General features: G+C 45.1%; 1 protein-coding gene across 1 annotated transcript in view; it reads left to right on the plus strand.

The window, feature by feature from the left end:
- The first annotated feature begins 2,969 nt into the window (after positions 1-2,969).
- SP1 (Sp1 transcription factor) overlaps positions 2,970-12,443 on the plus strand; it is a 41,160-nt gene continuing 31,686 nt past the window's right edge. Inside the window, exons 1-3 of the mRNA XM_044755715.2 lie at positions 2,970-3,111; positions 4,172-4,329; positions 4,652-6,167. Of these exons, the coding sequence (XP_044611650.1) occupies positions 3,105-3,111; positions 4,172-4,329; positions 4,652-6,167 (1,681 nt within the window). The 5' untranslated portion in view covers positions 2,970-3,104. The remainder of the gene's footprint in view (positions 3,112-4,171; positions 4,330-4,651; positions 6,168-12,443) is intronic.

Below are 12,443 nucleotides of genomic sequence, written 5' to 3' on the forward strand. Positions count from 1 at the left end.
ATTCACAGATGACTTGGACAAGATGGATCAAGTCCATTTGCTCTCAGGGACTATCAATAAGCAAGCATAAGTTGAGGACATCCCTTACTGGCCAGGTTCTGAATTCTGTCTTGTCCTGGAGACGCAAAGAGAGAGTATTGTGAAAAGGATGATGGCTCTTGAATTTCTGAGTCTAAATCTAAGCCTCATTCTCAGTATCTGGGATAAAATCAAACCTTAGTCCCCATTTCAGGCATAGACTAGTTTAGAGCCACGGAAAAAACACAAACTTTGGAACCAAACAGAAGTCATAATTTAACTGAAGGATCTGAGCCTCAGTTTACTCATCTGGAAAAGGGGATGACAATTCCTGAAATTGGTCGAAAGGATTAAGTTAGACAACATATGTGAAACGTTGAGAGGACTGCTCCACAATGGAGTCTCATGCATCCCCCCACCCACCCCAAGTTTAGGTGTGGTCTTTTGCTGAAATCACTAACCAGCTGTTAGAATCTCCAGAGCTTGGTTTACAAAGATGAGTAATGCAGTTTCTTCACTCCAGGAAGTTCCTTCCCTTCTGGAAGTTTCTTCCCGTAGTGTTTCTTTTTTTTTTTTTTAAAGATTTTATTTTTTCGTTTTTCTCCCCAAAGCCCCCCGGTACATAGTTGTGTATTCTTCGTTGTGGGTTCTTCTAGTTGTGGCATGTGGGACGCTGCCTCAGCGTGGTCCGACGAGCAGTGCCATGTCCGCGCCCAGGATTCGAACTAACGAAACACTGGGCCGCCTGCAGCAGAGCGCGTGAACTTAACCACTCGGCCACGGGGCCAGCCCCACCCCCGTAGTGTTTCTTAAACTCCAGTTTAGGCAATCACTTGAAAGAGCTACTTAAAAAAATGCATATTTTCAAACCCCACTCCAGAAACTCTGATTTATTAGGTCTGAGATGGGGTTTAGGAATCTACCTTTTTAAAAAAGCAGTCCAGAGGATTCTGATAGAAACTGTCTGACATTATATTTTCAGAAACTTTGATCTAGGGAGAGCTATTAATTATAATGTAATGTGATGTTTTATAATAAAGGTATACAAGAGGATGATGCCATTTGAGCTGTCCTGGAAGTATGGGCAGGATTTTTTTTCAGGAGCTAGAAGGTGACAATAAAAAAGGATTCTTTATAAACAATAAAAAACATTTTTAAATTAAGTCCGTTTTTATAAATGGTTATACAAGGCATTGCTTTATTTACTTAACAATTTATAGAAGGCTTTTTGTGGGACTTTCTGCGAACTTTTTGTAGGACTGTTCTGGGTTGGAATCTGGCACTGCAACTCATTAGCTTTGTGACCTTGGGCAAGTAACTTCCCAGCCTAAATTTCTTCATTTATAAAACACATATCTCTCATATTTACTGTCTTCCTCGTGAGGATGACATAAGGAATGCAAAACGCCTAAATGACCTAGGCACCCGACACAGTAGGCATTCAACAGTCACTTCACCTTCTTCAGGCCCGGCCCAAAGCAGCAGAGGCCTGTTTCACGGGAATCCAGACTTAAAACATCACAACCTATCAGGAGAGTGCTGAAATTGTAGGTAGAAGTGACAACATAGAAGATAAGAGTACTAAAGAGAATGACCTCCTTATGTCATTGCCAAGCCGCCCAGGCTGCCTCCACCACAACTAGCATAAAGGAGAGGCAGAATGGGAGGCCAGAAATTCAGGTGCCTCGGGGAAAATCTCCTTCAACCTTTGCAGCTGCAGAAAGCAGGAATTCTATCTCGCGATCAGGTGTTCTGCTTAGACCACGTTTACAGTTAAGGGGGAGGGGGAAGTATGTGACTGATGGCCCTTGAGTCCGGGAGGTTCTCCAATGCACTTTAGCCTCACAGACAAGCTCTTGAAAAGTTCGCCCGCCGTAAGGGAAGTGGTCAGCACCACCGTCTGGGGGAACTTAATAAAATGGCGTTTGCTGGAATCTCCCAAAGACCTTGCAAATTGGTCAGCTCGGCATTCACCGACTGGGTGCGCGCAGTCGCCAGATCTCGCGGCGCCTGCACCCACGGGGCTGACACCCACACTCAGAGGATCCGCCCGCCCGTCCGCCCACCCGGGAGCGGCGAGGCCCGAGAGGTACTTTTAAGGGCGGTTAAACGAAGACTCCAACGAGCCTGTGTGGCAAGGCAGAAGCGCGAGCGAGTGTCGCGGCCCTGACACCTGTGGAGCTGCAGGGATCCGCGAACGTGCATCACCTAATCCCTGTAAAGACGTCCTCTGAGGAGGGCCAATATGGCGACGGACTCCTCCTGGCACAGCCCTGTTCCCTCCCCCGTGACCGGCTGCTCTAGTAACGCCCATTGGCCAGGTTTGAGGCGGTGCCTGGCTTCCTTCGCCGCCTCATTGGGCTGAGTGACTGAAGGAGACGCCAATTCTCCTCTGCCCACTCCAAGGTCCCGCCCCCAGACTTCAGTTCACGTTTAATTGGCTTTTGCTTCACGTCAATTTGCGTCCTATCTTGTCTCTTTTCAGCGTTAATCCAATCATAACTTCCCTGGCTGCCCGCCTGATTTCTGATTGGCTTTGATCAGGTTCATCCTATCCCATTCCTGCCTACTTCTTACCTCTCCTCCCACTAGGACTTTGCCCAGGCATGTCCAGGGTTCTCATTGGTCTTTGTTCTGTCACTCCAATCAAAGCTCTTCCTATCCCTACCTCTTAGGTAGCCCGCCTGGCTGTTGACTGGTTTCTTTCCAAGCCTATCATCTGTAGCTCCCGCCCATCTCCACTTCCTTCGCCTTTCATTGGCTTTTAAAAGTGAGAGGGCGGTCTTTTTGGGCGGACACCAGGCACGCAACTTTGTCTTACACGCCTTAGAGAGCAAGCGAGTCTTGCCATTGGATAATCTGCCCGCCTTTCTTCTGCAAGTCCCTCCTTTCTCCCTCCCTCATTGGGCGGGGCAGCAGCGGAGGGGCGGAGCATAGGCTGGGCTTGTGGCGCGCTGCTCCCTCCTCCTTACCCCCCCCTCCCTGTCCGGTCCGGGTTCGCTTGCCTCGTCAGCGTCCGCGTTTTTCCCGGCCCCCCCTAACCCCCCCGGACAGGACCCCCTTGAGCTCGTCCCTCAGCTGCCACCATGAGCGGTAAGGATGAGTCCACTCCAAGCTTAGGGGTGGGAGGGGAGTGAGGGGGCGCGCGCGAGGGCCGACCGGGCGGTCCCCGCCGTGAGGGGGGGCGGGCGGGAGGCGTCGGCGGCGGCCTTGGTCCCGCCCGGGGCGGAGGGAAGGGAGGGAGAAGGGGCAGTGGCGGGGCCTCCGAGGAGGAGGGGGATGGGCCGCCCGCCCCGGGGGAGGGGGCAACGTGGCCTCGCCCGCCCCCTGCCCGCCCCGGCCACGGGGGACGGGCCTTACCCCCCACTACTCGGCCGCCCGCCTGAGGCTCCTCCCGCCGGGGGCTGGAGCCGCGGGGGTGGCCCGAACAGGGCAGGCCCCGCCCGGGCCAACCGCCTCCCTGGTCCGCCCTCTAGTCGCCGCCTGCCCCAAGGCCCTCCCCCCCCCAGTAGGTCTCCCCTCCCCTCCCCCCCCGGCCCGCCCTTTCCACGCCCCTCACCCCGAAACCGCCCTTTCCCTCTAGGGCCCGCCCTCCTCTATCCGCCCCGAAACCTCCTGACCTGGACTGCCTTAGCCCCTGACAGTGTTCACAGATGTTTCCCCATTCACCCTTCCCATCTCCTCTTTCCCCCTTTCCCCTCCTCTCTTGTTCCTTTCTACACTTGAAGTTTTCCCTTTCTCCATCTCCTTGGACCCTAATTTTAGCAGGCGTTCCATCCGCCCACATGTTGTTTTTTGCCTTACCTATCCTTCTCTTTTTCCCCAGGATACTTTTTCTTATCTTGCACCCTTTCAGCATGCCCACCGCCCCTCACATTTCCTATACCAAAAGTACTTTTTCCATGTTTTCTGAGGTTAATTTTGGGCAGGGGAGAATTGAGGCCCAGTTTTGGTACCATCCAGCCTAGTTCACGTCCTACATGTCTTATAACTATCCTTTCTCCCCCAGTCCATCTTTTTTTTTTTTTTTTTTTTGCCCTGGTGCCTTCACGTTCTTGGTTATTTCTCTTTCATCATAGCCTCCTTTACCCTTCCTCACTTTACCCTTTTCCTTCCCCCAACTGTAAGTTGTTTGTCTTTTAATTCTTTTTAGACCAAGATCACTCCATGGATGAAATGACAGCCGTGGTGAAGATTGAAAAAGGCGTTGGTGGCAGTAATGGGGGCAATGGTAATGGTGGTGGTGCCTTTTCTCAGGCTCGAAGCAGCAGCACAGGCAGTAGCAGCAGCAGTGGAGGAGGAGGAGGGCAGGTAAGTGCCTGTCAGGATAAAGTGGGGAAGGTGTTGAGAGGATGTATATATTCTTAGGTGATTGTCTTCCTTTTCACAGAAAAATTTTTAGGAAGGGGCTAAACCGTTTTATACGTAGGGAAGTAAGCACAGAAAGACAAGTGGCTTGGAGATCCCCAAAGATGAGAATTTCAGCCGTATAGATAGATGAGCTTTTGTGTGTGTTTTTTTGCTCTTTATTTGTTTGCACTGCTTTGCTGCTTATTTGTTGTATACCGCCCCCTGGGCTGGCAGCTGGGTGTCACTAAACTAACTGCTTTTCTCTCCCGTGTTTTCTGGCCAGGAATCCCAGCCATCCCCTTTGGCTCTGCTGGCAGCAACTTGCAGCAGAATTGAGTCACCCAATGAAAACAGCAACAACTCCCAGGGCCCAAACCAGTCAGGGGGCACAGGTGAGCTTGACCTCACAGCCACACAACTTTCACAAGGTGCCAATGGCTGGCAGATCATCTCTTCCTCCTCCGGGGCTACCCCTACCTCAAAGGAACAGGGTGGCAGTAGTACCAATGGCAGCAATGGCAGCGAGTCTTCCAAGAATCGCACGGTCTCTGGTGGGCAGTATGTTGTGGCTGCCACTTCCAACTTACAGAACCAGCAAGTCCTGACAGGACTACCTGGAGTGATGCCTAATATTCAGTATCAAGTAATCCCACAGTTCCAGACCGTAGATGGGCAACAGCTGCAGTTCGCTGCCACTGGGGCCCAAGTACAGCAGGATGGTTCTGGTCAAATACAGATCATACCAGGTGCAAACCAACAGATCATCACAAATCGAGGAAGTGGAGGCAACATCATTGCTGCTATGCCAAACCTGCTCCAGCAGGCTGTCCCCCTCCAAGGCCTGGCTAATAATGTACTCTCAGGACAGACTCAGTATGTGACCAATGTACCAGTGGCCCTGAATGGGAATATCACTTTGCTACCTGTCAACAGCGTTTCTGCAGCTACCTTGACTCCTAGCTCTCAGGCAGTCACGATCAGCAGCTCTGGGTCCCAGGAGAGCGGCTCACAGCCTGTCACCTCAGGGACTGCCATCAGTTCTGCCAGTTTGGTATCATCACAAGCCAGTTCCAGTTCCTTTTTCACCAATGCCAATAGTTATTCAACAACTACTACCACCAGCAACATGGGAATTATGAACTTTACCACCAGCGGATCAGCAGGGACCAACTCTCAAGGCCAGACACCCCAGAGAGTCAGTGGACTACAGGGGTCTGATGCTCTGAACATTCAGCAGAACCAGACATCTGGAGGCTCGCTGCAAGCAAGTCAGCAAAAAGAGGGAGAGCAAAGCCAGCAGACACAGCAACAACAGCAAATTCTTATCCAGCCTCAGCTAGTTCAAGGGGGACAGGCCCTCCAGGCCCTCCAAGCAGCACCATTGTCAGGGCAGACCTTTACAACTCAAGCTATCTCCCAGGAAACCCTCCAGAACCTCCAGCTTCAGGCTGTTCCAAACTCTGGCCCAATCATCATCCGGACACCAACAGTGGGGCCCAATGGACAGGTTAGTTGGCAGACTCTTCAGCTGCAGAACCTCCAAGTTCAGAACCCACAGGCCCAGACAATCACCTTAGCCCCAATGCAGGGTGTTTCCTTGGGGCAGACCAGCAGCAGCAGTACCACCCTTACACCCATTGCCTCAGCTGCCTCCATCCCTGCTGGCACAGTCACTGTGAATGCTGCTCAGCTCTCCTCCATGCCTGGTCTCCAGACCATTAACCTCAGTGCGTTGGGTGCTTCAGGAATCCAGGTGCACCAGCTTCCAAGCCTGCCGTTGACTATAGCAAATGCCCCAGGTAAGGCTTCCAATCTTTTGCATTTATTTCCAGAGCTAACTAGCATCTCAGCTGAAACTGTTGAGTCTAAAGAAGGGAATAGAGTCTTTTGGGGATGACGTTTTCTTGAGGGCTAGTCATTTAGGCAAGTCAGTTAGAGAAATAGCAGTGATTCTATTTAAGTCATTTGGAACTGTTTAACGGAAACGTTTTTTTTCAGTTAATGTGATGAGAAAGGAGTACATCAGAGTGATGTCCCTGGGGTCTCCGTACTTCCAGTGCCTTTGGTGTTACAGAACAAGGGTCGGCAAGCTTTTTCTGTAAAGGGCCGGATAGTAGATATTTTAGGCCTTGTGGGCCACATATAATCTCAGTCACATAATCTTTGTTTTATACAACCATTTAAAAATGTAAACCCATCTTAGCTTGAGGGTTTTATTTGGCCTACAGGCCCCTGCGTGGGGTAGAAATTGATTATAAACTTGACCTCTTTGTAGGACAGTTTTCAAGTCCTTGAGTATTTCTCGTGAACTCCAACTCCTACGTGAGGGAAGAGTGATATAATGGATTCCAGAAGGTTTTTCAACAAAATACGTTGCCTGGTTAATCTTTAGTTAACCAGAATATCCTACTCTCTGAGGAAGCTAGTTAATCAAGGTTTAATTTTTTTAACTCATACTTACCTTATAAGTAGAATCCGTTCATCTCTCCTTACACTAATGTATATTTTTAATACGCTTCCTAGGTGATTCTGATACTTCCTAGATAAGAGGACCACTTCCTAGACTGCTTTAAAAGTTAGTGTATGGTTGAGAAGGGAGGGGAGAGAAAGAGAGTGGGGCCTGGAGTGGAGTGGGGAGGTGGAGTTGAGAGGAGTTAGGAATAAGGAGAGCATTGACGGGAAGAAGAGTGGTTAGGGAAGAGGTATATATTGAAATGTATGTTGAATCAGTTGACCACAATATTTAATCATTCATTTTGAACTGTCTCACTGTTGGTTATTTGAAATTTAAAATGTATCCATTTAAAAAGGTAAGAGTCTATTTAGAATTTGTCATTTTCAATTCCATCGTGATGGAGCTAATCTTGAATACAGCACAATAAAAGGATACATACACATTTTTATATTCTGGCATGATATATAAAAATTAAAATGGGAAGTAGTTTAATGCTACTGAGCTTCTATTAGAATATATGTGGGTTCATGAATTGTTTACTTTCTTATAATGGAAATTATAATGGAAGAGGTCTCCTTCCATTTAGACTGGGTCTTATTTAAGTGAGGATAACAAATAAGCAACCTTTATTTCCCGCCTCCTGCAGTTTCGGAAAATGGGGGGGGGGTCTACTCAAGTTCCTTTTCTTACATTCTTTTGTTTAAAATGACTACCTTTTGAGCTTTTACAAGACAGTAATTTTCTTAGTGAATTGGAGATCTTGAAATAGAAAATTAGAGCTCGAGGGGATCTAAGAAATCCTGCAGTGCGACTGCCGTATTTTCTAAATGAGGACAGTGAGATACTGAGAAGCACCTAAATGATGAGACTGCAGCCAGAGCTAGGCTTACGGTTAGGTTAGTTCTCCTCCTCTAGGGCATTGCTTGTTCATTTTAACTCTGCACGTGAGAAATCCTTTAGATCATTAAAAATGTTTTAAAAAGATATCTTTGCTCTTTGAAATTTAATGCTCTAGAGCTGGCAAGTGTTTTATAGGCTAAAAATTATGGGAGTAGAAGTGAGAAAAGTTGAATAAAAACTGAACTCAGCAGCCTGGAAATTTAGACACTTGTGAAGTAATCTACACTAGCAAGTTTGTTTTCCTTCTGCTTTTAGGTGGTTGTATCCAGCAGTTTTGCTCTTCTTTAAAGGAAAGCAAAGTTGTGGGATTGTTCCAGTTAATAATAATTTGGATCCTTGCACTTTCTAGAAGGTTTATAAGTTAGGTTGTAGAGAACAATTATGAGGCACTCTCATTGCTAAATCATGCTCTGGGGAGGTCTGCCATTTCTTGTGTCATAGGATAGGCTACCTAGCTGTTATGTTCTGAGCTCTGAGCTCAAGAAAATGCATGCCTTTCTGTAAGGTAGCTTGACATTCACTAATGGAAATGAGGCATTGAAAAGCCATTTTGTGAGAGTTGAGATTGTTTGCTTCATTAATAGTGGTTTCTGAAGGTACAAGTTTCCTTCTTTCTGATTAGTCGTACTTATGCAACGCTTTTTTCCCCTTCAGTTGCTCTGACTTTATGCTTAATGAAAGATGATAAAATCATTTCCTGGAAGCTTAGTGCTGCTCAGCTGTTGCCTGGCTGCTACAGTGTCTCATTTTACCCCTTTTTCTGGTTATGTATAGTTATTTTACTGGGGAAACTTAACCTCTTAGTATGATCTAGTAGAAAGAGCATTGGACGTGATTAAATCACGTTGTACGATGTAGATACATAGATAGGTAGGTAGCACTCCACAAAGGGAGACATGATTGTGAAGACTTAGTCTGTTACATTTATTATTTTTAAAAATCTTTTTTTAAAAATCTTCTAAGCTCTGCTGTTGACTTTCACTCTTGTTTACTCCTGTTTGTTGAATACACAGGCAGAGGCACAAACTTAGAACCAAAATAAACCAGCCATCTCTGTATTCCTGTGTTTTTCATGGCTCTGCCCCTGTGGGTGGTATGAGGAAGGGACCACCCAGTAAACTGAATTTAGTTTCCAGACAGTGAATTGATCAGTGGACTCTTAGGTTTTTTTATTTAAAGTTATCTGCAGCTTTTTCTTTTTCTTTTTCTTTTATTAATACCCCTTTCCCTTTATCAGCACCCTTTCCTCTCATTTTGTAGTCACACTCTCATGGATCTTTTTTTTTCGGCTTAAAGCTTCAGTTTTTTCCTCAGCCACTGCTAAGTCTTGAAAACTCTTGCCCTAGGTTGAGGAGGGGCTGGCTCTGAAAGACTGAGTTTGGATGACTTCGTGGGAGTTCTGCCTAATAAAGAGTGTAGGGCTGGGCTTTGGCAGGAGAATAGAACATATTTCCTTGATGGCTATAATTCACTCGAGAGGCAAATTTCAGGCACTAAAAATAAAAATTTCACATCTGCTTGGTTTTATCGGGGTCAGGAAAATGTCTTCTCTTAGAAGTTAAGTTGAATGTGATACCAGAGTTGGTTTGCCAGCAGTGTCACTAAACTCGGGGTCAGATTGCTGAGAACTAATTTGTTGAAAAGTTGTCTTTTAGACCAGTGCATTTGAACATTAATGATAAGTAGGTTTAGATGACTTAAATGTATTCAAAATTATTCTAGTGCAAAAGGTCGTACAAGAGAATTTTCTATTTTAAAATAACATGCTTTATTAAATATAATGTCAAAAGTTTCTGCATCATTTGCCTTCTTTATCTAATATTATACTTGTTTCTCAGGATGATGTTAGTGCTTTCTAAATGATTTCATTTAAGTAGAAAAGGTCTCCTTTAAAACATTGATCCCTTGATTGATTTGAAAAGACTGAGAAGATGGTCTTCAGAACATTTGAATTGCTTCTATTTATTCATTCCAGTGGCTTTCTGTAAATGACATCGTTGTTAAATCACGTTGTATTGTGTAATGTGGCCATTTTAGTTCCTAATTAAATAACAAGAGCACAAGGGTGCCTAGTGTTTCAGAAAAGTTTAGTATCTGTTCTGTTGTCATATCTCCCTTTCCTTTTAATTGTTCCACTTTGTAAATTAGCTTGTAAATGTTGCCACTAATAGCTTAGTTCTGCTCATTCCTTGCTTCTGATTGTTTTATTTTCTCTCCTTGAAGATGTTTTAAAATGTAAGATGGACGTCTTTAGAAAAGCTTTATTACTTAATGCTTTGTAAGTTACTTATTGGGTGTCTGTAAACATTAATAGATAATTTGTTGAAATTTTTCACTTTGCTGTTTAATTGAAAAACAAGCATATTTTTTTCATATTTCTTACAGAAGGTATGTCACAATAGTACTATCCCTTTTTCTAACGTTTAGCGTTATTATACAGGCCCTGGTATGCTGAGGCATTATTTAAAAATGTGTTTGCCCACACTATGACTATATTGTGAATACTATGCTAGGTTTTAAGAATTGTTCCCCTTACAAGACCCCAAAACAAGTTTCTGTAGAAAGATTTTTTCAGAGTTGCTTGCAAATCTGGGCTGTAATCTGAATTTGTGCTTTTGCTCCAATATTTTTTAAACTCTGAATGGCTTATGGAAACTGGGCAGTATTACTTGTTTGGCAAGTTTGGATGTGCCTATCTAATTTACTATGAATCCTCCTTCTCACCCTGGATCTGTGTACAAAATAAACAATAACTTAATAATTTTGAAGGAGTTAAAATGTAAAATACCTAGGTCAAGACAAAGACTTGCCCTTTAAGAGATGAGAGAGCTGGGGCCCGCCCAGTGGCAGCAGCTGTTAAGTTCGCAGGTTCCGCTTCGTCTGCCCAGGGTTCGCTTGTTCGGATCCCGGGTGCGGACATGGCACCGTTTGGCAAGCCATGCTGTGGTAGGTGTCCCACATATAAAGCAGAGGAAGAAGGGCATGGATGTTAGCTCAGGGCCAGCCTTCCTCAGCAAAAAGAGGAGGATTGGTGGCAGGTGTTAGCTCAGGACTAATCTACCTCAAAAAAGAAAAAAAAAAAAAAAGAGATGAGAGAGCTAACTTAAAAATCTGTAGTCTGTGAAAAAAAATTTTTTTTTGAGGAAGATTAGCCCTGAGCTAAGACCAACTGCCAATCCGCCTCTTTTTTTTTTTTTTTTTTTTTTTGCTGAGGAAGACTCCCTGAGCTAACATCCATGCCCCTCTCCCTCTCCTTTATATGTGGGACACCTACCACAGCATGGCTTGCCAGGTGGTGCCATGTCCTCACCTGGGATCCGAACTGGCAAACCCCAGGCTGCCAAAGCGGAACATGCGCATTTAACAGCTGTGTCACTGGGCTGGCCCCGAAAAGTTTATGACTAACAATGCTTTTTGCTTCTTTTTTTCCTATTGTCTGTCCTAGGCTACAAATGTTAGTAACACTTCAAAATAACCAAAGTAGGTAAAAAAAAAAAACAGAGCCATTTTTCTACTTGAGAGAAGACCTAGTAAAAGATATGAAAATAGTGTAGTGGAAAGAACATTTTCTGAAGTCAAAAGATCTTTGTCACTGTTTTGTCAGTGAACTTTGGCAAGTCATTCAATCTTTCTACCCTTTAGGCTCTGTCAAAAAGGGTATCGGAGGGGATGAAGGTTTCCAGCTCTGCAACCTTCAGGTTAATTACTACTACCATGGCCAGTCTGTTTTAATTGTATTATGTTTGCAAAAAGCTGTAACAATTTTAAGCCATCAAAACAGGGTCAATTCAATGAAGAACATACTGAATAATTTGGAAAGATCCATCTCAATAACACTTAACCTTACGTATTTGGATTCTTTGCAACAAACATTTATTTTCCTATGAAAACCACTTAAGAAAATTTTTTTTTCCTCCAAGGAAGATTAGCCCTGAGCTAACTGCTGCCCATCCTCCTCTTTTTCCTGAGGAAGGCTGGCCCTGAGCTCACATCCATGTCCATCTTCCTCTGCTTTATACGTGGGACACCTACCACAGCATGACTTTTGCCAAGTGGTGCCATGTCTGCACGTGGGATCTGAACCGGCCGAGCCCCAGGCTGCCGAAGCAGAATGTGCGCGCTTAACTGTTGCGTCACCAGGCCGGCCCACTATTTTAATTTTATCCAGACCATTTGTCTTAAGGTAAAAAGCCTTTAGCCCTGAAAACTATTTGGAAATATTCCGTACTATCAAATTTCTTTGTTTGGTTTGGTGTTCTTTTAAAAGGATATCTCTTGGCATTATTGTGTTTTGAATGACCTCCTTGTTTAGCCTTAAATGCCGTTACGAAATTGAATAATACTCATGGTTCAGTTAACTTACATTGGCATTAACCACCAGTATACTTAGTAATATAATTACCCCGCAGGCTGGAGAATTAGATACAGGAGTCTGCCTGGTGGTGGCGTAGTGGTTAAGTTTGCGTGCTTCACTTTGGCAGCCCAGGGTTCACTGGTTCGGATCTCAAGCATGGACCTAGCGCCTCTTGTCCATCTACACTGTGGTGGCATCCCTCATAAAATAGAGGAAGATTGGCACAGATGTTAGCTTAGTGACAGTCTTCCTCATACACACACACACACACAAAAGAAACAAAGTATAACAGCGAAACTGGTTTCCAGTTTTTGATGCTTCAGTCATAGACAAATTTAGCAAAATTTATTGAGCATTTATTGTATA

This window comes from Equus asinus, chromosome 22, assembly GCF_041296235.1.
Source record: "Equus asinus isolate D_3611 breed Donkey chromosome 22, EquAss-T2T_v2, whole genome shotgun sequence".
NCBI lineage: Eukaryota > Metazoa > Chordata > Mammalia > Perissodactyla > Equidae > Equus > Equus asinus.